The sequence below is a fragment of the Ixodes scapularis genome, unplaced genomic scaffold (assembly GCF_016920785.2).
Source record: "Ixodes scapularis isolate PalLabHiFi unplaced genomic scaffold, ASM1692078v2 PGA_scaffold2__306_contigs__length_199485367, whole genome shotgun sequence".
Classification (NCBI taxonomy): domain Eukaryota; kingdom Metazoa; phylum Arthropoda; class Arachnida; order Ixodida; family Ixodidae; genus Ixodes; species Ixodes scapularis.
In genome coordinates this window covers 12,516,722-12,543,437 of record NW_024609857.1, presented here as the reverse complement: position 1 = coordinate 12,543,437, position 26,716 = coordinate 12,516,722, and the positions used below count along the sequence as shown (strand labels likewise).

The window sequence follows — 26,716 nt, the reverse complement described above, 5'->3', positions numbered from 1 at the left end:
TTTGCCGCCGATGGCGCAACGAACGAGAGAGCCTAGCTACGAGAGAGGAAGCAACTCAAGCCTTCGGAGGTTTGCTTACGATTTAATGGCGGACACCTCCCGCGTCGATCGGTCGCAAGTGCGCATGCGTTGCGTTGTCGAGTGGCGAGAGCAAAAGGGGGCGATATCACACACTGGCTAGTGATAATTACAAAAATACAAAAAAAAAAGCTGAAAACAAACAAAAAAAATTATATTTCTAGTTTAGTTTTTTCAAACTAGGTGGCGCAACCTACCACCAGTTAGAAAAAAGGTTCAACCGTTAACCTCTGTCTATCAAGAGGAGGAGACGCTCACAGACGATCAACGCTCGCGTCACCTCTTTGCAGCTCACACAGGCTGTGTTCCAAATTTTACCCAAATGAATCCGAGTTACTCCGGCGGGTCGTGTCACGTGACAACACAGATTGAAAAACGCTGGTCGCGGGTAGGTTTTAGAATGGCAAGGTAAAAAACACCTTACCCTGGAGTAGGATCGAGTAAATTTTGGAACACGCCCACAGTTAACGCGGCACATAAACCACGTGACCCCAATCGAGTAAGGGGAAGCACTCCGACATCTAGGCACACAGGGCGCCTTTTCGCTGAGCGCTGCGCGGGCGGGCGGGCGTGCCAAAGGCGTGTTCTCGCGAGCTCCCGGCGTTCTCATCGATCGGAACTGCGAACGCGGGTTCGTGAAGGCGACAGCGCGAGGGAAGCGAGGAGCTCTTCGTCGCGAGGCACCTTGCCTACCGGGTGTACAGTCCATTTCACCTATACTCTGTTTCATACTTAGCGTGCAACGCTGTCAAAGCTACTGGCACGAGCGTGGGGCTTGATCTCGTTGATCATTTGCACGCCTCCTCGCGCAAACAAAACCATAGAGAAAGCCACGCGCTCGCGCCAGTAACTTTGACAACGTTGCAGGCTAAGTATGAAACAGAGCATAAGGACGGACAGCAGCGGACGGCTACGAGCTAACCCAGCCAATAAGGTGCTGTAAACTCATCACGTGACTACGCGTCCAGCGCGTCGACGCGCCCCTTCCAACGGTCACGCCCCACTCACGGGGCATTGGGTTGGATTCGATGGCTCGTAGCGGCGTCTACGTTTCGTCGTAAGTGTGCTGTGTCAACCACTTGACGAGAAGGTGGCTTCCTTATAAAAAGGTCACCTTAAGAGGACGGAGGCTACATCGGTGAACCGTGGCGTCTTTGCACCTCGAGAAGGGCGTTGGTGCGATGGACATCGACATCTCGAAAACTTGTCGGCTCTGCAGGGCAAGGAGGTTAGAAGTACTAGGAGGGGGCACGTTGCAATATTGGTGAAGCCTAGTCATAAAAAGTTTAAACGATTTTGTGCCCAGCGTGACCGCAGATCTCTCTGGCGATTGGTGCGCGTGACATGTCACGTGTGAGATGGATGGTTGATTGTAGAAGGACTCCTTGCAGGCTTGCGCGCGCTCCGTCCGGTAGGTTTTATCAGGTCGAAGTCTAGACTGTGGTGTATTCTAGTACCCCACAGCAAGACGAAGTCTAGCTACGGTCACGTGATGTGGTCACGTTGGCATGGTAAGTGAGGAGAGTAAGGAGGAAATTGAGAAAGAGGCGAGGTTTCAAGGGAGCATGGCTTGTGGAGGCTACGCGGCCGACGTCATGCCCTCTCCTACCCTTCTATTCTCCATGCTGCAGGGCGAAGGGAGGAGCCATACTTTTGAGTTTCAGTTTCAATTCTAGGTGGCGCAAGCTACCGCCCGTTATGAAGGGTAGAGCCGTTACTCTGAGCCGTTACAGAGCCGTAAATGTAGAGAGTTTGGCCATTCTTTAGGAAGTATAGGAGACAAATGAGGAGGCGCCATTGGCCGAAAGCGGGCTGGTCGTGTTCCAGGGCGTCTTCAGAAATTTGAATGTGACCAACCAGAAGCCGGAAATAATACCCTGGCGGTGGTCGCGAGAAACAAACCTGATAACTGCATTGGAGTAACTCTCAATGGCTGAAAATATGGTACACGTGATGTTTCAATCACGTTAATCCAAAATGATGGTGGAAGAGTGCGACTAGCGGAACGATCGACATGATCCGTAAGCCAAGCGCCCAGGGCCGGGAATCTGCCGTCCGAACGGTCACACTCTGTCCGCGCGGTCCGCGCAAAACAGAGTTGCGCGGCGCATTCGTTTCTTACATCTTTCTGCATGATCGTGATCAAAACAACACGTGTACCCTATTTTCAACCACGAAGAGTTACTACACTTCGCTCTTACGCGCTTACTAAAACCATATACGAACATAGACCTTTGATCAGAACTGTTTGCCGCTACCACCGCTAGGGGATTCTTTTCGGCTTCTGGTTGGTCAAGAGAGCATGCCAAGCCCTCTTTCCGACTCTGCCGCACGCCCTGACTCTGCCCGCGCCTCCCATTGACCAAACTCTCTACATATACGGCTCTGAGCCGTTAGAATCCATCCATCCATCGGCCTCGGGGTGTGACGATGCACTTTTAGCGCGGGTTGATCCGCTCCATTTGATCGTAGAGTCATCTATGGTCGGGACTTCGAGTGAAACTGACTTTAGCGCGTTTGCTTCCCCCCAAATCACATGGCGGAAGAGTGAATCGCAGCAAATCTAAACGAATTTGAATTATGTTTAGACCTAAAGAAAAAAAAAAAAACAGTCTGCACCGTGACATCGAGCATAACGTAAGCAGCCGGAACGTCATTGCTCAGGGTTCCATCTAAACATATACATTTCCAGTCTTGTCGTTGGCCGAACTCTTCTCCGTTCATTGCAGCGATTGGTTCTCGCAAGTTGGTGGCGGGACAACAGACGCACCTGAGTTCTCATAGTGCAGGAAGGTTCAGTTCACGATATGACCATAAAGTCACTAGTAGTTTAAGGGACTCCGGGCGTGGCTCGTCATGTACACACGTTTTACTTCGTGATCGGCTCGTTTTCGTTCTAGTCATCTAATGCCGCCCCCTCGTTGGCAGGGGACCGATAATGAGATACTGCATACGCGCCACAACCTTCGTTTCTTAAGATGATCATGACTGTGAACGCTTAAAGCGCCAGTCTTAACTTGAACCCAAACATACTTTTGAAAAAAAAACGAAAAAAAAAAAGTTACATGTTTCTGCAAATTTTCTTACGTTGTTGTCTGCTCCCCTCAGATAATTACACCGGTTTATTCTTTAAATACCAACTTGGTAAAAAAAAAGTACGTCACAAATTATTTGGGCTTTGAAGTTTCCTGGTAGTCTCTCATTATAAACTCTGTGCGCCCGAAATTAGGAAGCTGGCATCGTGCGCAAAACAGCTAGACGGCGGCGTGGAGCGCGTGACTCGGAAAAGCTCGACTTGTTGTTCGCCATTTAAGGGTTGCGAAACAGCTGCAGCGGAAGAACCCTTGGGGATGCAAACGGCTTATGCCGCACAAACACAGACAGCGCGTTTGACTTTATTTTGTCGCACATTTTCAGCTTTCACAGACAAGCGTTGCTGCCTCGCAGCATGCGGGCTGAAGTCGAGCGCGTGAAAGCCTTCCACGAAAATAAAGGTAGCGTCCGTTTGATCTCAGTCGTGCTTTTTCTAACTCCCTAATCAGCTCGCTCATGTTTACGAGCAAAAACTATTCGCAATATCAACTTCCTTTCAGAACTTTGATATCAACTTTGGGAGAAGAACGAAACAACAAAGAAGTGCCTTTACAATAAGCGTATGCGATTCATAACGATAATAATCTCCAGACAAGGGAACGAAGGACAAACACAAATCTGCAAACACGGATGGGTGACTGGTGCGCGACCGAAAATATCTGTTTGGTCCTGGTATCGAACCAGGGACCTGCCCATTTCCAGCGGAGCGCTCTTCCAACTGAGCTAACCAGGAGGTTGACGTCAGTGGGACAAACGGGTTTTTTAATAGAAACAGTCTTTTTTTTTTTTTTTTTAAAGAGTCCAAATTGTTAGCTGAATGCCGTCTCTCGAGTTCGGCGGACATTGGCTGAAGGAATGATCATCATGGTCAGTTGGATAATTCACTAAAAATCGGTTAATTAACCTTTTATTTGTTGGTTTGACTGGCCATGTTGCAATTGCAGAATTGACGGCAACTGTTAATAGGGGCCAGATCAGTTAAAGAGATTCCCAAACTTTGATTAGTCCTAGGCGCCCGTTTCCGTGTTTCGCGGCTTCGGCGTCGGGGTAACCGCGGTAAATTTAGCGGGAAAATTGACATTACGTGACCTCAACACTAATTCGATTTACCGCTAAATTTAGCGGTGAATTCAATCGGTGTTGAGGTCACGTGACGTCAGTTTTCCCGCTAAATCTAGCGGAGAAACTGAATTCGTTCATAAGTGACGTGATACCAAATCGTGTGACGTAATTTTCCCCGCTAATTTTGGCGGGAAAACTGAATCGGAGGAGAGGGTACGAAGGAGAAGGAGGGGCATACCCTCCCCTCCTTACCCTCCCCCTCCTCCACCTCAAGAGCTGCGCTCCAATTTCGCATTACAGATATTTATTAACGTCTTTCGTTTTTTTTATTTAAAGATATTAAAAATTAAATTCCACGTTTCCTAGCACGATTTGCAATTTTTAAATCGGGCTAAAAACGATAGAACTAAACGGATATTTTTAAATACGAATGAAAGCTTGGAAGTTATTTTAATTGGCCAGAACTCTAATATTAATTACCATAATTTCTACAATTGCAACATGAGCCGTAAAACCAAAAAAAAAAGTTAATTAACATACGTTAGTTAATGAACCAACTTACCATGACAATTATTCCCTCATTCTATGTCCGCCAAACTCGAGAAACACCTATCGAAGACGCATTAAACTAGCACTTTTCATTAAAGAAAAAAAGAAGACATCGGAGGGGAATCATGAAAAAGACACAACAGGAGGCGTTTCCCTCCCGTCTTTTTCCTCGACTTGAAAGTTTCTTTTGTTTTGTTTTTTCTTCCCAGAGTTTCGCAGTTTATCAACTACCGCTAGTTCGCCAGCACTTTCGCAGTCTTTTCGCGACTGACTTGTTCGTCAACTCAGTTAAACTATATTCGCCGTATGCCTAAAGGCCTTAAAATAAAGTAATATTTTTCGAAGGTGTCTTAAACAAGAGCCGAAAGTTTTCATTATTGCTGCAGCACTAAACACGAAATAAAAATATATATAGAGAGAGACAGAGAGCAGAACATGCTCGCCCTATGGCCGACCCAACTCGATCGATACATCTGAATCCGTCTCATCCCAGGTTTTTGTTTTTAAGGAACTCGAAGAACTCGCGTGACCAAGATGAAAACCTTTTTCGACCGCTGGTCTAGACCGGCTAGATACGATGCCGCGCATTTCGGTAAATCGATATAAAAGACGTGCATCCGTGTACAAGCATGAACAGACGCACATCGACGGAATCGAACACACACAAACACACCGGCGCGCAGTTTTGCCGTCTAATCTCGAGGAATTTCTCCGGAGCGAAACTTGGCCTAAGCAAGCTGAACACTACACGCCCAGACGGTACGAAGTGTAGCTTAGTAAATATCGTGTTAGGTTCGGCAAGTAAGTAAGCCTGCGTATTTTGCATGGCTGGGTTTCCTGCCGGGGGAACGGTTTTAGCCGTGACCTGTTTTCGCTTATTAGATCGCAGATGTACATAAAGTAGGACCCGAATACCAACAGAAGTAACTGTAAGCTCCTCTTTGTTGGCTGAAATCTATACTTACTGGTACAAACTTTAGGAGCCACTTTCTGGGATTGGATAATCTAAACAAAAGATGGAACGAAAGTTAGCCGACCAGAGGGCCAATAATAGGTAGTCTGATAAATTCGATTCCCAAGTTTCCTCCAGAACTAGGCGTAAAGTCGACGAGATAGTGAACTGGGAAGAAATATTCTGTCCCGTAAGTCTCCCGAACCAATCTGCCCCGACAGCACTCGGCTATTTCACGTCCAAAGATATCACACCCTTCGACAGTCTCTTGAGCACTTTATCTTTTTTATTCCATCCAAGGCTGCGCTGCAAGGAACAGTTAATTGAATCTCCTAGGTTATTTTCAGACTGGTGGCTCTCCTCTGGGAGCGAGAAACTAACGACTTCATTTGACAGTGAAGTTAATCGACTGCCCATCTGTCGATCACGCGTGGACAGCACGATTGACTTTGTTTCCATTACCTGACCTATAAAAAATGACAGCGTCACTGAAACGTTCGACACCCACGCCATGAAGTACGGTACATAGCGGTGTGTATTTGCTTTGTGTGTATCAGGTAAACGTGTGGATCGAACCATGCATCGATAAAGAAATCAAGCGAAATTTTCTGCACTTTACATAGTACGCGTGTAATCGCAAGTTGACTTCACACGGCTGCATTTGTTTGCGGGCTAATTTCATAATAACCTGAGGAACCGCAATAATTTTTTCGAAAGATTCGTTTTACTCCCTTTCGGTGGCCCAAATAAGGGAATTTAACTGATCCTGAACTTGCTAATTAATAACTAGGAAAGGTACGAAGGCAAATGAATGCAAACGATACTTTCGCAAATATGAGCTACAAAAAAAAAAAAAAAAAAAAAAAAAAAAAAAAACTGCATGCTTCTTAGGCGTACGCCATAATTTTTTTTCTTTTTACAAAAGTTCGGGTCCGGACGATGCTTATGCCTCATTCCTTGAACTCTGGTAAAACAAGAGATGATGGAGCTTACCCGGTGCGCAGGCGTGGGTAAAGGCCAGACCGAGTTTTGCATCCTTATCAGGTGAAAGGGGGAGGGGGGGGGGGGAGGCTTTCCGCTTACGAACACCCATAGAATGTGTAGATGTAATCAACAAAGATTGGTTGGATATAATTGAATTTCATTGCTTTGCGGTAGTTTGATAAGCTTTGTACGAACGCTCCAGGCATCATTTTATAACTTTGTTTCTCAATCTTCAAGAGGATGAAGGCATTATTCTTTTCACTAAAATGAGTGAAAGCTCCCATTGGCATATCAGTTTCGTTTTAGGAGGAGAAACAAAAAATCTGCATCAGGATCCGTACTCTTCCAATTGGATATCGTAAACACTAAAATGCGGGTGGATACGTAAAGAAGATACGTTTTTCGGCAGCAAAATGCTCGCTATTGTTTCATATAATGAGCGACCAGAAGTAATTTTCGCATTTTTAACCAGCGTAGACTAGAAAGTCCTTGCAGTACAGGGTTACTACCAGCACAGGTTCCTTAGAGCACAACATCCAATATGTACCGAAGAAAAGCACGCAGGTGCAAGTGCCGCTGAAATAAAAAAAAAGAAAACTAAACATTATTGAAACACAATTGTTTTTATCTTCTTTTGTATCTGTCTGTATGTGCGTACGTCATTCACTTGTTGTGTTTGCAGCCTCTCTCGAGCAACGTGGCCAATTGTAGTCCTGCCGTTTGCACTTGCGTTATAATCCTGTAACTCGCACCAAAAGAATCAAACTTCCTACATTTCTTCGAGGCAAAGCGTCTTGTTAGTGAATGGTCCAGGGTGGTCAAAAATGAATTCTACAGTCACTGCTAGCATAAGAAACCCGAGGCGCTGTGAGGACTGTAACTATCACTCCATATCCAGACACGCTGCAGCTTCAACTGATAAGAACGCCGATCGAGCGAATCGCATTAGCAAGAGGCGTTAACATAATCTGCCACTCGCTGCCTTGGCTGCCAACGACTACAGTATCTTCGTTTTCAACGAAGCGTTCGTAAGGTCGATTCCTTTCGGAGAAGGACCAAAGAACACTCGGATCGCAGTTCATGTATCATTTGTGATTGCACTCTTAAACAACGTTTGTGACTCGACTTTACTTGCCGACTAAAGTCCTTGTACACCGATAAAAAAACGATTCAGGATCTCCTTCTTGGCCGATTAAAAGCGATTATTGTCTTTTGCTGTCACCGTAATTAATTGATGGTCCATCGACGTGTCGTTCTTTGCACCTGCGGGTGCTTTATACGTTTCGACGAGCACTTTAATTACCCGTCCTTGAATACGCCCCAAGTGTAGGCAGCATCGGAGTCGACACTAATAGATCGCTACTAAATTTCTCTCGCTGTCTACTTGGCGCATTTAATTGCTTAGACAGATACCCTCGCCTGTTAGTATCGATTAACTTGTTCGCTTAATGAAGAGTAATTGAACCTTTTGTTTTCACTCTTTTTTTTTCTGCATGTAGCGATGCAGTTCTGAGAATAATCGTGGGCGCCCATGTTCTATTAATTTATTATTCTTTTTCTTTTTTAAGTCATTAATTTTAATTTGTCCTTTCTGCTGGTTCAGAAAATGTTGAGCAATTTGTTAGCGAAAGTGCACGTGGGCTCGATTGTAGCTGCAAATTACCAGTTGTAAAAAAACAAAAAAAGACGTAAAAACAACAGATCGTTTTGCGTCCAGCAGTGGTGGGCCGCAGTGTTAAAAAATTGAATCCGGCGAACAAAAATGAAACCAGATATACACACACAAGCTGAAAGTTAGGTGATGAAGGAAAAAGAAAAGGATGCCTCCGCGTGGGTAGGTCTGACAACTCAATTTTGTACAATAAGGTTTATTTTTACTTCTTTTGCACATAGTAGCGCGGCTCTTATATGCATTTATACATGTACTCCCGTCAAACTCAATCCCTCCACAAAAATTACGCTCGAATTATTTAGAAGACATATAAATATCACGAGCTACACTACTCACTTTAAATAGCTGTTAGGAACGAGCCTTAAACAGCTGCGAGACTCGAAGTTCTCGCAGCCGAAACTACGTCACTGCAGAGGAAGCGCACATACACAAGAAAGGGCCACAAAACATGTTACCCATAATTTTCTTTTTTTTTAATTTTCAGTAAATCTAGAGTGTTGTTGTAAAGGCGATTTTAAAAACCACGTATCATCCTTCGCCTGCAAATGAAGCAGACTCGCGGTAAAGCACGCAGACTCAAGCAGAAAAAAAAAAGACAGAAACAAACAAAACAAATGAAAAAACAACAACAAAAAACACGACGGCGGGAGAGAATGATAGCGGAGAGTGGTCGAGTGCGGGTCCGAGCGAATATAGCGAAAGATTCCTTAGACTCCCGGCTTTCAGCTCGATTACACGTCATGGCCTTCAAATACACTTTCATTCTCGGGCGACCCCTTCTGAGAAACGACTTGCATCCTACCAAAACGAAACGAAAAGAGACATAGAAACAGAGAAAAAAAACAAAAGAAGATGTGGCCGACGGATTTGGAAAAAAGTAGAATGACAGCAGAAAAAAAAAAAATACCAATAATTTGAGAGTAGTGGGGAACGAATAATAACACAACGTAAAAAAGCCCCTATTTTCTTCTCGTCGTTTTATTATTTATTACGAAACACAAAAAAAGGGGAAAACAAATAGCCGAAGTCGGACTGGAGGAAAAAAAAAGGGAAAGGGGTGGGAGTTGAGGGAATTGATAGGTCCCGAGATGGCACGTGAAAAGACGACGGGACTCATTTCCTTAAATAGAAGGGAAAAGCATCGTTTTATGTCGGACGTATTTTTATGTGCCGTTCTTTTTCTTTATGTTTAATCTCAGTTTCATTTATAACCCGAAACACGATGTTGGAGCTGGACTGAAAGAACGAGCGATCTGGCGAAACAGTATCGAACGCGTTCGTTAAATGTTGGGGAGAATGGCTTGTATCCAAAATGTCAGAATGTTTTCGACCGACACCCATCACTTGTCGGTGGAGCCATCGATGTCGTTTTTAACCGGAAAGAGTATCACAACGGCAGAACGTTATCGACGTCGCGAGAAAAGGGTTATTGTCATGCAAGGCGTGCTTTAACGGCCTGCTTGGCCGACGACCGACAGTGAATTTGGGTGAACGAAAGCAATCAGCAAAGCTCCATCGTAGTTTGTGTGCATTCCAATAAAAGATAAAAATAGAAAATTCAATCCTATAATAGCAAAATATGAAACAGAAATATACATAAAAGGTCTCAGGATTTTCGTCCTCCTGAATATCCACAAAATACCTTGTTTTGTATCAATAAAATTTAAATATTTCAATAGTACTATATATAGTTCAATGAACTAAGGACGCAGCCAGGAATTGTTTTCTTATTGTGAATACCCCGAAAAATAGCCTTCCCTTTGGAAAAGAACGTTGTTTTCTTTGTTTTATTTTTAGGCTGAAAGTCATCAGTACAGCGAATTTCTATAGCGCTAAAGAGTTCTTAACTTCTAGATCATCAGCTGAGCTGAGTTGAGTACCGCAATCGTGATTACCTAGGCATACCAACAAAACTCATAAGGGGTAAAAGGGAAGCTTGCTTTCATAAAGAGCTACACAACGCCTCATTTCATTTGCCTCGCGAATGAAACAAAACCACGTGCCATTCTGGAGACCGATAGAGAAAGTATTCATGGCACTAGGTTGCGTTATCTCTTGGTGCTACACTGAAGTGCACAGTTCTGAGCTCTGGGATTACGCGTATGAATGATGATAGCTAATCCAAAAAGAAGAATGTGTTTTTCAGCTGTTAGAGAACATGTTTATATGCGGCCTAGAAACCTGCATCACGGAGATACCTCCCAGAGCTTGTCTGACCATTTCAGACCTCATGCAAGTTTTCATGATGACGTCTTGCTTGCGGCTAGAGAAATTCCTCACAAAAGGTCTTGTGGCCACGATAGTATCCACTCTTTTGTTGTAAAAGGTTGTGCAGGAATTTTAACTCTTTTGCTCGCTCACATATTTACACTGTCCTTTAAACAGTCCACTTTCCCGTAATCCTGGAAAAATGGTGTTGTGATTCCATTACTGAAATCAGAGAGACCTAACTCTGTGGCAAACTATACGCCTATCTCCTTGTTACCGCCATTTTTTTCGTTTTAAGTCTTTGAAAATTATTTTAACATGCATCTATCTGGCATCATCAAGGGAGTCATAGACGAGAATCCGCACTGCTTTATAAGTGGCCGTTCGGTTGCAACTAACCCTTTAGCGTTTTTGAGCGACGTGGCACCAAGCGTTAGCTGACGCGAATAACCCGACACCCTGTGTTTCGATTGCAGTAAGGCATTTGATCTGGTTAGTCCAGAAATTTTACTGTTTATAATATCATTTTTCGACTTAAGTTCTGATTATTGTTCATGATTGTCTAGCTATCTCCAAAATAAGTTGAACTACGTTTCTCATGGAGGTGCAAAGTCACTTTTTTCTCTCTCTCTCTCTCAGTTCCTTCGGGAGTGCCCCGGGGCTCTAACATCGGTCCATTGCTCTTCAATATTTTTGTGAACGGCACTCATAATGTGATACAGCACTACGATGCTTACTTGACTGCATCTTTTTACAAATCGACATCGATGCCATCAGCCAGTGGTGTGTAGATAGCGAACTTGACCTAGATGCTAGGGAATCACGTGGTAACGTTCTCACGCAAAGCTCTCCCCGTTTTCTCATATTACTATCTCGGTACAGCTATTATAACAGGTGTGTCGGTTGTGTGTGACCTAGGTGTAGTGCTTGATGAGAAACTTAACTTCAATAGTCATGTTTGTATGATCCCCTTATCATCTTCTAGAGTGTTGAGTGTTGTCACTCGCCTCAGTTCTGTATTTCGCGACCCATTTTGTTTTTATGTCTTGTTCAGAGGCCTTATTTTGCCAAACCTAGATTTTTCGAAACTTGTTTGTAACAACCTCACTGCCACTGCTGCGGCGACGTTAGAACCAGTCCCAAAGAGATTTGCGAGAAGGCTTCACACTAGACAAAAATTGACTCAGCCCTACTTTTACCAGAATGTACATATTTATGGGGGCTTCACCGAGTAAAAAATCTAGACGAGAAAGTGAAGACCTAACATCTTCGTTCAAGTGCTTGCACGTGTATTATGACTGCTCAATTATAAAATCATAAATCCAGGTTAACGTTCCTGTAAAACATTTTCGCTGCATCCCCGCTGGTTCGCATTCAGAAATTCTTCAATAATATTGACACATCGTTCGTTGACCTTTTCCACTATGACCTCTTGTCGTTCAGGAGGAGCATTCCACTCCCGTTATAGTGTGTTCTTGCAGCGTTGTTTTCTGCGTATTTTTTGTGCACTATCGTAATAAGCCCATGGTTGTTCGCAGGCACAATAAATAAATAAATAAATAAATAAATAAATAAGTAAATAAATAAATAAAATATTCGATAGTTTGGTAAAGACTGAACAACGCGAATGCGAGGTAATTTTGGCCAAGGCGGGTGACGAGAGCTATCCCGTATAAAAAAAGAAGCCTCGTTGTTTTTTTTTTGTTTTTTTTTTTTAATACAGAATGCAGGTGAGACTGAAGGAGAGGAGGAGATGAGAGGGCGTTAGGACGTCAGAACACCGCGCTCTGGTTAGAGTGATCAGTGTGTAGACGCAAATTAGTTGTCTTTCTCTTTTCCCAGTTTGAGCGCGTTCCAACAACGAGTAGATAAAGGCAGCTATAGCTTTGCGTCTATACCCCCTAATCCTTCCAATCAGAGCTCGGTGCTCTCACGTCCCAGGGCGCTTTTATTCCCTCCTCTTCTCAGTTTCCACCCAAAAAGGCTTTTAGAGCATTCTTGAATCCTGCCGGTACAACGGCCTGAGGCCCGGGTGGCCGAGAGAAGGAGTCACTCACTCCTTGATGCCCTCGTGCGGCATGTAGAGGTCGAAGTCCGTGAACTTGATCTGGACACGCTCCTTGCCCTCGCCCTGGAAGTGGTAGTTGCAGCGGGCGTTTTCCGGGTACGGGTTCGGGTACAGCGGGCTCGTGATCGTCCCGTTCTTGGAGCTGTTGCTCATGATCACGTGGTCGCAGCTGCCGTTGCCTGAAGGGGAAAAAAAAAAAGAGCAAAGATACAAATGTTATTGTACGGACGTTTAGAGAACTCTTGCCTCAAAGGTTAGTTCTACGTAAAGCGGGAAAGCACGCACGCACACGCTCACTCGCTTGCGCACATACACACACACACACTCTCTCTCTCTCCCCACAAACTACACCACGTGTTTTGCCCGTTACTCTTCCTTTCAGTTTGTGAACAACGCAGACGACCCCATTCGAGGTTATGAAGTCGCCGAAACATTCACTTTTTTTCCCCTTTTGTTGGCCATGAATAGGATAAGTTACGCAGCAACCGCCGTTGCAAACGACGCAACGGTCGTCAACCACGTCACGTCCCAACCGTCGTTCATAATATGCACACTCGAGGTGGCAACGACAGATACAACGGTGGCGCCAGTTGCCAGGAGGAGACAATCCTATCTATTTCCCGAGGAAAGTCATCCCGCGGCGACAAAACGCCTACTCGAGCGTGGGGACGGCGAATGTTTCACTCCCAATTCGACTCCATTCTCGCGCACAATGGGGGAGGACATAAACGGGTCTCTGCGGTCTCGCGATAATACGAGCACTCGTCTTATTTATCAAATCCACTCCTTACTATGTATAAACGCTGGAAGTGGTGCTCCAAGAAAGCAAGGAAACACACGGTGCTTCTTTAAACCGTCAGAGAACTCCCAAAACTACCGGAAAATATTTTAATGTTATCGGTCACCTTGGCTTTAGCGAAAGCATTGTGAAGGAGGAAAAGATATGTCGTAGGCGTAGATAAGGAGAAGGCCTTTTATATTCAGTGACAGCTAGAGGAACGCCGTGGCTGGTTTTGAGCATTTTATTATAGCGCCTCAGCCAGCAAGGTTGGAGCAATAGCCAACCAGAACGCCGAAGAACGGGTCACGATGCATGAAGCTAGAACAAAAGGAACCAGGTTCCACGTTCCTCGCACTGTAAGTACGTACAGCAAGTTACGACTCTGCATACAAATTATTTGTGTCATTCTTGCCTTCCCAAGAGTAGTCGAGGCCAAACTAGATTTGCTCATCGTGACAGTTCATTCAACTGATGGCCAGACAGGCTTCCCCAGCGAAGCCTTTGCGTAACCCACAAAAACAAAGTTTGCGCAAAAAAAAAAAAAAAACCAAAAAAAAAACAGTTCGCGCAAACCGGAGTCACGCTAACCGCGAGCCAGTGCTGTCCGACCGCGAGAGCACATCACCGAGATGCGTTCTTTCGGCGGCAACCTGTCAGCCGAGACAGGCCTTCGGGGAGAAGGGTGCGAGCTGCCCACCGTGAGATTCGCGCACAATGGAACCAATTGCTCTGCCTAGGAATGGCGAAATGAAGCTCGTGTTCCCGGCGGACAGCCGCCGCTTCCCGGGCGTGGGCGATATACGGCGGCCCGGGGATCTGAAGGAAGGCAGACACGCACACACGCACAGCGTCCGCGCACAAACAAATCACTCATTGTGAGTCTATTGTCGGGCAGACCAAACAGCAATCCCAGACAAGTGCTCCAAATAACGCGGTCTGAGGATATCTAAGGTTCCGTGGCGGAGGGAGGCTACGAATGTGAAAGACCAAGTCCAGAAAAGAAAAAGAAAAATGGTGGACAACCTGTTTTTCTTGTTAGTGTGGGGCTGGATGTATAACTAATGAACCAATGCTGAATTTCTTTAGGAGCTTTTCGAAGAGAATAATAAAAAAAACGTGGGTTATGATTTGTGCTACTCGGGTTTTATGTTCCCATGCCAAGAAAAAGAAAAAAAAAAGAAAGAAAAAGGGCCTAACTGAGGCGGGATGCCGAGTTAGGCTTGTGGAGATTATCTTTCACATGATCTATCAAGTCTTCATTCTAAATATAAACTAAACGGGAACATAACGATATCGTTGCACAAACATGAACAAGATAGCGTACATTCGGTGTTTTTTTTATTTTTGGTTTCCTGGCGAATCTTTTTTTTTTTTTTTTGTGAGAGCATTGAAGTTTTAGTTTAGATACAGGATGTAAATCCGACGCTATTACAATCCAATGGTATGTTACGGTTCTTTATTATAACTGGCAGAAATTTAAAATATTGCGAAGGTTGCCTAAGGAATCCATCCAATGCAAACAAAAATATAGGGTGGTTCAAGTCACCAGGCTCAATCTATGATGGACCATAAAAATCGACGCCTGCACGTATATGCCATCTAGACTTTTCGTCAAATGTGTATTTCACAGGTCGGTTTTTTCTTGTAAAATTACAAAGCGTAGTTCTTTGTTAGTAAAAAATAGGGCCAAGAAACTTGCCAGGGTCTACGGCGGGCGGCGACCCAGACTACCAAGTCCAGTAGCGGGGTGTGTTTGGCGTGTGTATTGATAGATGGCGTCGGGAGCATCGTCTGAAGGTGCAGCCGACCAGCGAAAGATAACAGACGACACGCAGACGAAATAGGCTCCTTGCATTGACGTCACATCGCACAGATTTGCACACCAAGTAAAAGGAGGAGAGGGAAGCTGCTTTTGTAAGAATTTTGAGTGACGGGTTAATCTTCTATAATCTTCTGGGAGGAGAATAGCGACGCCTGTGCAAATCCGGAAGGCACAAAGGAGGGTCCTGATAAGAGGGGAGCTCCTTCTCCCCCTCTTCTCTGGAGGGTATCGGAAATGACGTCATGTGCAAGGTTCCTATACGTTGGCAGCAAAAGCGCCGCCGTTATGCCGACGCGTTTTTTTTTTTTTTTTTACTTTAAGTTTTGCTTTTATTGTTCGCATTTATTTTTAACCGAATGTACATTTCAAAAAGATTATATTAATTTTAATAAACCTCGGTGGTCGCGAGCCATCGTGATAAGGAGGCAGCGCCCTCTATCAACACGAACGCCAAACACACCCCGCTACTGGACCCCTGTCGTCTGCGTCGCTGCCTGCCGTAGACCCTGGCAAGTTTCTTGGCCTTATTTTTTACGGAAACAGAACTACGCTTTGTAATTTTACAAGAAAAAAACCGACCGGTGAAATACACCTTTGACGAAAAGTTTAGATTGCTACGTTCAGACGTCGATTTTTACAGTCCATTTTAGATCGAGCCTGGTGACTTGGACCACCCTATAAATGCTACATCTAAGAATAAAAGATCTTAAAACTTCAGGAATTAGAACTTCAGTAATAAATTCCGGAAGTTCTAATTACGTAGTACTAATGAATATTGAAATATTTCCGTCGACAATTCTTACGGTAAATATATAACAATGTGCGCCGTTGCTCCGCAGATCAACTGCGCACATCGCTAAGCTGCGAAACCTAAGGCTTTTAAACGGCTTTGGAGAAAAAATAGAAATCTAGAAAAAATATCTTTTAAAGAGTTGCGCTGCACCTTTTTACACATTTCAACGCCCTGTGTCTTGCTTCCGCTATTCCATTTGCTACTGTACAATTTTCTGTATAAGATTGTTCTTCGTTTTCATTGCACGAAAACTCTTTGCTCAATGGCTACCGATGGGGCTGAGGGCCAGTCAAGCTTCTTGTTGAAACTTTTTTTCCCTTTTGCTCTTTTGATCAGTGGGCGTGGCGAAACTGCCGTGGAAATGTTGACTAAAATGCTGCCTCTTCTTATCATTTAGGTGCTTCTCTGCAGATTTCTCGCCACGGACAGCGGCAACGTGCTCGATGACGGAAAAATCCCAGCGAAGATTACGATACTAGTGGTGGTTCCTGAGAACGCGCCGACAGCGTCACTGGCTGCGCAAGCGCGCGGAGACGACATCGGAACTCAATCGAACTCTGGCCTGGCACCTTCGCGTAAAACCCTCGACGCTGGTTATAATGACGCCAACTACAACTACAAGCCTCAGTGGGCATGGCGAAACAGTCGTGACAATGTCGACTAAAACGCTGCTTCTTATCGTTCAGGTTGGTAATCAAACATCTTATTACCGCTGAAATGAACTTTGTCTTGTAGTTGCGCCGTGCCCACAAACGGTTCTTCGGAGTGTCAGTGATTGCATAGCCTCCATCAAAATAGCATTGGGGGTATTGGTTGATCTCGAGCAAAATTCTAGGGCAATTACTGTTGACATGTTTGGGGAAAATGAATCAGTAGATGGAAGTTAAAAAAACATTTGTCAAAACATTAGTTGATAGGCCACAGGACATTCTTAAAACGGTTACAGAAGTCAAGGGAAACAGACCTCTGCTGACAAATTCCTTCAGCAGCTTCAGACCAAACTTTGTTCTATCGAAGAAAAACTCTCCGACTCTGGTGAAGCACCAGAGCAGTCCAAGTTCTTCAAAATGAAATAGCCAGTTTACATTCTTAAATGAACTCTCTAGCACTAAAATTTGATTACATTGAAGACCATTTGCGAAAAAATAACCTCATAGCCAGAGGTGTGAAAGAGGAGGACTACGAAACCGAACAAATTTGGCTGAATAAAGTTAATGAAATAAATGTTCAAGATATCCTAGGGACAAAGGCGAACTAAACTGAAAGAATGCACAGACAAGGTAAGAGGCAGTCCAACAAAGACCGGTCAGTTATTATGAAATTCACAGACTTTAGGAAACAGGATGCCGTAATGATATTGGTATATGCTTAAAGGGAGCAAGATAAGTCCGTCCAAGTACTTTTCAAAAAGGCAGCTTGGGATTCACAAGAACCTTTGGATCAGTGCTGCCGAGGAACACAAATAAGGAGCCAAAGTAATGTGGACTTCCCATAAAATTAAGATTAACGCTGTAACTTGCGGGTGAGATGCGAACAGACAGAGTCGTTTTCTCCTCTCTTGGCACCAGTCGTGTGAGCCACGATTGACAAGAAAGGTGCGAATTCACGTTGTTAAACAACACTGCGCGAAGTGTGGTGAACAAGGTGGTTGACCTTGAGAAGTTAATTTTAACTTGCTCTTCCCACGTCATTTTAATGACAGATCTGGTGAAATAAACACATTGCAGATGATGAAGTACTTTCACCTGGTCCCCGTATGCTTTGCAAAGATCGCGATAGGCGATGGGGAGCTGTAGCAGTGATTTTAATGATTATCCAGTGACAAGGTTAGAAACATTCCTGAACTAGAGTACCAGGGGTGGAAGCGGGCTAGAGCCTTTTGTATCAGGGCTGGGAGCAGCAAAAGTCCCACTTTGGAGCAGTTTTGGAGCAGTAAAAGGCTCGCTTTAGAGCAGTTCGTGAGCAGCAAAAATAAGTTTTGTAGCCGTAGAAGTAGGTTTTGGAGCAGGTCACGGAGGTCAAACAAATGTCTAAAAGTGATTTGTTGTTTCTAAATGTGAAAATGTACCAAAAATATATGCATGCACATCCCAGAATAATTTTCAAGCAACATACATACACACCTTTCTATTTCTATTGCATTGAAATATGGAATATTGGCAATTTATGCAAATGAAAGGCTTTGAGAACCATTCCGGCAGCAGGCAGAGTCATGATAGACTGTATATGGGAGGCCCCGACAATAAAAGCCTAGCTTGAGCCACGCCAGTACAAAACCGTCTACTTAATAGACCAATTGTAAACATGTATCCAGAAAACTAAACCACTGCAAGGTGTCAGATAAACTACCTTCGCTGACTACAGTTTTTGTTTAATTAAAAATACAGATGTTCAATCACTACTTAAAAAGCCCTATATCAAGTTTAGTAACAAAATACAAGGCTACTGACATTTGACAAAAATTCAGATGCAAAATAAAATGTGTATTTTATATCTTTAGACTACCACAGTCACACGTACATATGCAGCTTTAAGCATCGACTAGAAGAGCAACGCAACCTTATGTACTCCATAAAATGCTGTGCATTGCGTGTCTCCATAAAAAAACTAAGGTACCACGACATGTCTCAGAATAAAGCAGTCCTTGCTGACCTGTTTTCATTAAATACAAATGTTCTTAATCCCTGTTCATAAAATACAGTGATCCCTACACCCAAGTTAACATACAAAGCTATATCTATATTACTTTGGATGGAATAATATATTGTCTTAAAGATATCACAACCACTAATACATATGCAGCATAAACACTGACTAGAAGAGCCCACAGGCTCCATGTTAAAAAAAAAGGGGTTGTGACTAAGCTGAATCTGTGTAATTTAGAAACAACTGAAGTTCACCTTTTTTTTCACAGTTTGAAGAGCAGAGTCAATTTCTTTTATGCGCTCGAGTACTTTGGGCAGTTTAGAGTCCACATCTCTTAGCAGGAGGTGTCCACTCCCCACCTTGTCCATGTCCTTAACTGCCTCACCCTTGCTTATGAGTTCTTGTGCACTCAGTAGAAGTGCTTTAAGAGAAGACAGTTTGAACGAGACTGAAAATGAGATGTAGCTGATCAGGCGCTGATCCCTGCGGGGCAGGCTGCCTCCTTACGTGAAAAAAAGCCCACCAACTTCTCTCTACCCTACCCAACCCCCCCCCCCAACCAGATACACCTATACCCGAAACTTATACGAGTAGGGTGGCTATAGCAAGTTAAGGTACGTTCTTGACAGGAATCGGCAGCGCGGGAGTGTTGTACGGCATTTCTGATGTCACCCCCACTCCTCCACGCTAAAGGAAAGAAACAAAAAAGTGTGTAGCACTGCCAATTAACCAACTCGCTTAAGATCGCGGGTATTGTTTTCGCTAGTGGTCTGACGGCGGGAGACAACACACGACAGCGTGCACATTCGCGCACACAATGATGGTTTTGGTTTCGTTTTGATAAGACAAATTGAGCTCGAGAACGGATGTGCCTGTGCTCGCGATTCTTCACGGCTAAGCGTCCAAATATGGTAGGCTACCAAATAACAGGTAAAGCTAGTAAAGACCACTTACTTCTGCTCATTTTAACGGCCAAGGTAGCCCACCGGTGCCGAGGCACCAACTCCCACGATCACGGCAAATCGGGACCACGGGCAACTGCATGCGCGCTCCAACCGCGCCAACCAACTATGCCCGAAACCAAACCGATGTGTTCGTATATCAAGCTCTTTGTAGTAAAAAACGACATCGCACTCTCGATGAACTAAAATCGGCGCCTCGCCCTGAGGTTAGACATGGTTCGGAGCCCCAGTCGAGTTGGTACAAGTCACCCGCAGCGACACCTAAGCAAAAGTACACACCACATGGTGGCCCGTGGCCAACCGTTTTCCGCCAAATTTAGAGAAAACACAAAAAAAAAAAAAGTTGAAATTGGCGTTTTGGAGCAGGCTGGCGCAGGGAAGTGAATTGGCGCAGAGTGGCGCAATTGGCGCAGCGCTTCCACCCCTGGAGTACGTATGGGTAAAGGTATCTCCCGCTGAAGTAAGCATAGTGATGGGAGCATATTACCGACCCCTAAGCTCAAATTGCTATTTTCTTTCAAAGTTGAACGAGTATATTATCAACCATAATTTAAGTGAGCGCAACTTTATTCTTACCGGGGACTTCAAGACGCCAGAAATTGATTGGTCATCCACATTTCTAGTGACACTTTCGCCGTGTGCTGAGGTTTTGGTTGACATAACGCGTTTTCACAATTTGACCCAGCTGGTTCAGTCGCTAGATGGCTTGCTTCAGTCGCTATCTAGTGAGTGAAGAAAGAAACATTGGTATGCCTAAGAGCGGCGGCAGCATCATTCAAACGTGAGTTGTTACTCCGGTGGTTCCGCTTAGCCTAGTGTCTGAAGCAAGAAATACTGGGTAGGCCATGGAGCCGTGATCGCATAACATGCCAGTACGGCGGAAGCTACAGCCCTAGCGGGCCAATCGGAACGCGACTACGTATCACCGGAGTGCACTTTTACTACGAAGAAGTATCAGGCTTTTCGTTGTGTCATGCTTCCTCAACTCCAATATGTGTTCGTTGCGCTCGTTTTCGTAGTGCATATCGAAGCCCTCGGCACACAATGTGGGGCCTGTCGTTCACCCTTTGCCATTTTACAACGAGACAAAGTATAACCGTGGGCTCTCTCTTTGATAGCGCTGAAATGCCGTTGCCGGCTGGCTATTCCCTGCCGGTTGACATTGGCGCTAGTGCGTCTCTGTCTTTAATCTTATCTCATATAGAATAAAAAATGTATCTTAGATCGGATAGTAAAGATGTTAAAGTTTTGTTGTACATTCTTTTTTTATTTTATCAGCGCTGTGATTCATTCTATGTTATAGACGCTTTACACACGTGCCAAATTACAGCCGCCATTGCTGACCTTCTCTTGTCTTACCGAAATGCCGAGCAACTGAAACGGTAGTTGACGATCTTCTACAGAGGCCGATGCTTTAGAAAAGGACACAGTTAAAACTAATGTGGCAATAACCTGGCCTGCTATGGTAATGATGAAGTGAAATAAACGAAATAAGAGGAAACAAAAACTGAAGGTCAGTTATGGCGGGGTCCATGCACAGCTGCTGCAAAGCGTCTATATATTCGTCCTGTAGTAGTGGTTTTTCTGAACTCTTATTTTTTCACCGGTGCTGACGGCACAGCACATCGTATTTACATAAAATATTACATACATTGAAGTGCAGCAGAGAGCTGCCGATATATATATTTTTCCTATGATAACAATTTCTTATCTGTGCTTTTTGCCCGTCTGTACGACTCCTGCTACAGCCTAATTAGGCGAGCAGTATTAGTAAAAAATAGAAAAACAAACTTTTTTATAAATGAAACTAAAAATTATTATTATTATTATTATTAAGTCAATTTTTGCAATGTTTGCTGGGAACACTCAAAAGAGGTCGGAAGGTGCAAAAGTTCCAGAGTCTTAAGAATTTAGAAATGTACCAAATATTGCAGTTTAATTGTTTTAGCATAGCTGCGTAGTTTTAAGTCCTCGGTATCTATTTTTACAGTAACCAGTACGACACAAACGTTCAAGCACTTGGAGAAAAGAAAAACGCAATTTGGAGTTTGTTTGTCGGCGCGTCTAGTAAGGGAAATAAATGATTAAAGTACGACAAGTTTGTTCGTAATAGGGTGTTGAGCTGGGTCAGTTAGTATGATGATATGTTGAACATAACAGCGCATCTGTGTTTCTTTCTTTTGTGCGCTGTTACATTGAAGTTGTCCGTTTTACCCTGAATATACTCAACCCTGAAACAAGCCATTCCCGAAATGGCGTCCGAAGCAGCCCACGAAGCATGAGTCGAACCAGAATCGGCTGGGCCAAAATATTCCCGACTTTATTTTTATGATGCTCTAATATGAATTACAGCTTAAGCTTAAAGCTGCGTGAACCATAAAACACAATAACCTGACGGCTCATACCTTCTAGAAACTACAAGGAATCACTTCGCGTTGTAAAAGCAGTGGGTTCAAAACAGTGTGCAATACATTTTCGTTGTCCCATAGGGCCGACGAAAACCCAAAACATGCCAGCATGGGTTGCCCAACCAAACAACGCACCCATAAAAGAAGGTCGGTAATTCTATTATGGACGCCGCAATGCACCTCTGATAACCGGCGTCTCTCATCCATACATGCATGAGGAGCAACAGCCAAATGACAAACAACCCTCCGAAAGTCCCCGTGAGAGGTAAGCGACATTTACGGGCCTCTACCTCGCCTCTGCGATTGCTCTTACATTCCCTAATCAACGATCACCATTCCCGGCACGCCCATCGATAGAGTAGCTAAGTGGGCGCCGGTTCGCGTATGGGTAATGCTGGTGAAGCGAAGCGGGAAGCATTTGGGGGAACTGGGCTCAGTGGCAAGATGGCAGTTGTCTGGATAGTCCTCGGCTTTCTCTGTCAGGGGCTCGAAGTATCTCTCGGGCAAGAGCCCTCGCCGCGGGTTCTGACCCTGCGGAGGGCGACGTCCGAGTTCCGGCGACACCGGGCCCTGACCCCCGAAGCACCCTTCAGGATCGACGGCGTCTCCTGGTGCCTCGCGGCGTGCCTGAGGACCGACACCTGTCGGGCTTTCAACTACGGCGCCCACTTGTGCCAGCTTCTAGACCAGGACCTCTGCTCAGAGTCGGGCCGCAAGCTGGTGCCCAGTCCCACCCTGAGCTACTACGACCTGATGGACAACGCCATGGACGAGCGCTCTGGTCCCCTCTGGAGCACGCCCTTCTGCTCGGAGGACGGCTTCTGCTCGCCCCGCTGCGAGCCGCTCCTCTATCTGCCGCGGCTGAACGAACTTTGCGACAGGGACTTTGAGTGCCACATGCGTACGGGGCCACTGGCGGTCTGCAGACGACGCCTTTGCAAATGCACTCCTGGATACTACATAGAGGGGAATGCCACCTGCGAACAGCTTCCCGCAGAGGGCTACTCGCTGTTCGCGGGTAGCACCGAGGGCTCCTACTTCAAGCTGTCCACCGGCGATGCCAACTTCACTGTGGCGGCCGAAGAGTGCGCCAAGGACGGAGCCACGCTGGCCTACGTGGCCGACGGAGACACCAACCGGTTCCTCAGGGAGCTGATGCGACGCTCTAAGGTACGCGCTGCCTACATCGGTCTCACCGACGAGGTTCAAGAAGGTGCCTGGGTGTGGGTTGCCAACGGACAGCGTCTGAAGACCACCCAGTTTTGGCGGCCAGGAGCGCCGGACAACAGGGACGACGCCGAACACTGCGCGCAGCTGAGCAACGAGATTGACTTCGGCTGGGACGACGTGCAGTGCGGCGTCGAGGGCCGGTTCTTCTGTCAGCTTCCGCACCCGAATTAAGGTCAACCGCGTGCTACTGCTCTCCATGCACGGCTTTGCGTCGCGTAGGTCTCTGGGGGACATGCGCACTGCCTTACTTGGTCCTGCCCCCGATAACGCATCTACCAAAGGAAGGCTTTTGAAATAATAGCACCCGTTTAGACAACCTTAATGGCTTACCACAAAAAGACTACAGCTTAACGAACTCGTTAATGGCTTGACGGTATAAACACAAATGTCAGATTTGTGTCGTCTCATTCAAATCTGTTCAGCACGCGACGTTAGTGTCCTCCGGCTAGGAAATTTTGAGGTTGGATGCGGACCCTACCCTGCCTTGGTCAGGTGGAAAAGAGAAGTAAGCACGCGAGAAGTGGAAATAGGCGTAACTAGCATATTTGCTTCTGTTTTACCAAGACAACAAAATTTTGAAAATATATGGAATAACAAAAGACGCGCTGAATACTTCTAATGGCTAACAGCTGCTTCAGCTTTGCTTGTAGCGTGCCTGACTGTTCAACGAAGTCACCAGCTCTAAAGTATTTATTAACACTCAGAAGTCCGTCAAAATTGAAAGAAAAGTTACAGAAGAACGCTTAAGCTTCGCCTTTAAGAGTGGAACGGGATAGCTAAACACATAAATCCCTGCTCGTTACCAAGCCGTGCAAGCGAGGCCTAGTCGGTAGCGTTTCTTGCTCGCAACCGAAGGGTCGTGGGTTGGAATCCCGCCTCTACCTTAAATTCTTCAAATTTTTTTCTATAAGGATAATGAATTACTTTAAAAAGTGGAATTATGTGAGACTTGCGGCGATCTTTATTTCGTATTACATGTCACGTTTTAATTACCGTCATTCCGTGCGTGACGTAACGATAGACGTGAGCGTTGGGGGCTGTTTGAAATTCCTGCGTGAGGTCATGTGGTCGTGACGTCATGACCCTATCGACCAATCAGGGTTTTCCAGTTCCTCTGACACGACGCCGACGCCGGCTTTTCTGTGGCACGAGCTCCTTAACGCTCTCACGTTAAAACATCTTAACAAACAATTGTTTCGTTTTGAAATCAAAGAGGTCTTCCGTTTCTGCAAACAGTTCATTAGCAATAAGCGTAGGTTCTGCATTAAATGCACTCGAGGCTCGAATACGATATTTATTTCGAAGTAAACACAATGTACCCTGGGAGATGCCAGACAATTTGAATGAGTTGAATAGAATATCTATTGGATGTTAATGGGACCACTGTTTTATTGAGCAAATTGTTTGTCACAAAATGTGTGTAGTAATTAATTGCCTTTATTTTTGACCGAACTCTTATTGCAGTGTCAGCATGTCTGGAGCCCGAATATGTAACCAGTTTCTTTTTCTTTAGTTGTAAACGTTAGGCGCCCGTTTTGCAAATGCGTATAGATGCTTATGTTTTTTGTTTGTTTCCGCACGTGTGTATTTGGGTTGTAACGTCTTAATTGTGATTTTGCACATTTAAAGGTATTTTGTAAAAATTAACTTCAAATAAACTTTTTATGAGCGCGGTTGTAGGTGTTAAAAACCTATTCTTGTTGGTCCATTTAACAAAATAAGACGTGTATAAAGTATGCAACCCATTTATTAGTGAATACAGCTGATGGGCTCCAATATTATAGCATACTCTAGGTGCACTGCTCAGGAGCGTTAATGCAAGAAACAAAGAACCAATGTATAGTCTTGACCAAACCGCCATCCGCAATAAAATACGCTGCGGCAGCTCTGAGATGTTGAGTCTTCAAAAACATTGCATCATTAGTAACAAATTGTACACACACCATTTTAAGGTGTACAGAGCGCTCGATGTAGTTCTATATCTATCGCTCAACTTCTTAGACCGAACTTTAAATAACCCAAAATTATTTAATTGAACTTTTTAAAGCAATATGTGCCGCCACTCGTACAATTGTTGTTCGCTTTAGAGTGAGCCACGCGTGTGAAACTTTACATAATTGCTGTTTTATCGTGCAAGAGTGCATGAGTATGTGAGCATATCCAGAACAGAAGGGTCAGAACCATTTCTATACTTTGACACGACCTTAGGTTATTAGAAATATAATAGTTATCCTCTTGTAACGTCAGATTTTTCAAATCTTTTTATCTCAGTTAAAAAGGGCCCTTTGCTTATTAAAATTTGTACCTTTAATCGACGCACATTAAACAGAAATTGAGGATGTAATATCCAGAATCTTGTTCGCGCTTGACAAACCCCAGAAACGATTTTGCTGCTGTGAAGGAAAGCAAAAGAGAGATAGTCCGACCCATCGGAGACTTCTAATCGTATAAAGCGCACTAATGTATTTGCATACAAAGGCGTCCACGTGAAACCGTAATTTTATTACATATGAAAGAGTTTCGTTAGGACGAGATCCGATTTCCAATTCAACTTGGATTGAATAAGTGTCAAGTAAGTACAAAATATAAATTAGAGAAAGGAAATGACGACAAACCTATGTCAGAAGTCGACATCTTTCCTCGTTTTCAAAAACAACAATAATAATTACAAAAAAAAAAAGAAACGTAGACTGACAGAGCGTATAGTGAGCGAACCAGATCCGAAACCCGATTCCCAATTTTCTCTGAAATAAAACAAAGAAAAACAAGAGAGAGAGAAGAAAAAAAGAGAGACAGAATGAAAGGAAACCACTGCAACACTCATCCCATTTTAGTTCGCCGGACAAGGGCGGCTTTGCGGGAACCTATGTTTTATTCTGACCTCTTTCCACCTTTGTTAGTTTACAATCCCGCGTAACTTGCTCGCTTCTACTTCTTGTGACTTTTCTTCTTTTCATCTTTCTTTTTTTGCTTGGGAACATTGCGAAAAGTTAACTCGCCATGTGCAACGAAATGATAGCTTTATCTTTAATTATATACTGTTCTTTTACACTGCTTATTTATATAAGCTTCGATCATAAAAACGAATAAGCCAGTCACGAGAGAAAACCCATATAGCTGGAAAGTTTGGAAAAGCTGGAGATGCTCCATTTGTCCAACTTTGTAGACAGGCGTACTTTTTAATATGCTTGGTACGTGCAACTACAGTTCCTTATTATTTATATTTTTCTCGTATCCTGCTAACAATCGTAATACTTTCTCGAATTTTTTTTTCTTTTATCATCTACCGACTTTAACGATAGCGTTACTTCCAACTCGGTAGCTTCAGGTGCAAAACATCGTTTTCACCTCTTCCTTTCATATCTTGCGAAACAAACCAGACGTACTAATCCGCAACAAAAAAGAAAA

At 44.4% G+C, this 26,716-nt stretch overlaps 2 protein-coding genes across 2 annotated transcripts in view; one reads left to right on the top strand and one right to left on the bottom strand.

Annotated features, from left to right (window-relative positions):
- LOC8037574 (suppressor of lurcher protein 1) overlaps positions 1–26,716 on the bottom strand; it is a 195,728-nt gene that overhangs the window by 60,269 nt on the left and 108,743 nt on the right. The window contains exon 6 of the mRNA XM_042291212.1: positions 12,656–12,845. Coding sequence (XP_042147146.1) covers positions 12,656–12,845 — 190 coding nt within the window. The remainder of the gene's footprint in view (positions 1–12,655; positions 12,846–26,716) is intronic.
- On the top strand, positions 22,523–23,479 carry LOC120837047. The gene has a single exon (XM_040206209.3). It carries the CDS (start codon positions 22,523–22,525, stop codon positions 23,477–23,479), a length of 957 nt encoding a protein of 318 aa, XP_040062143.1.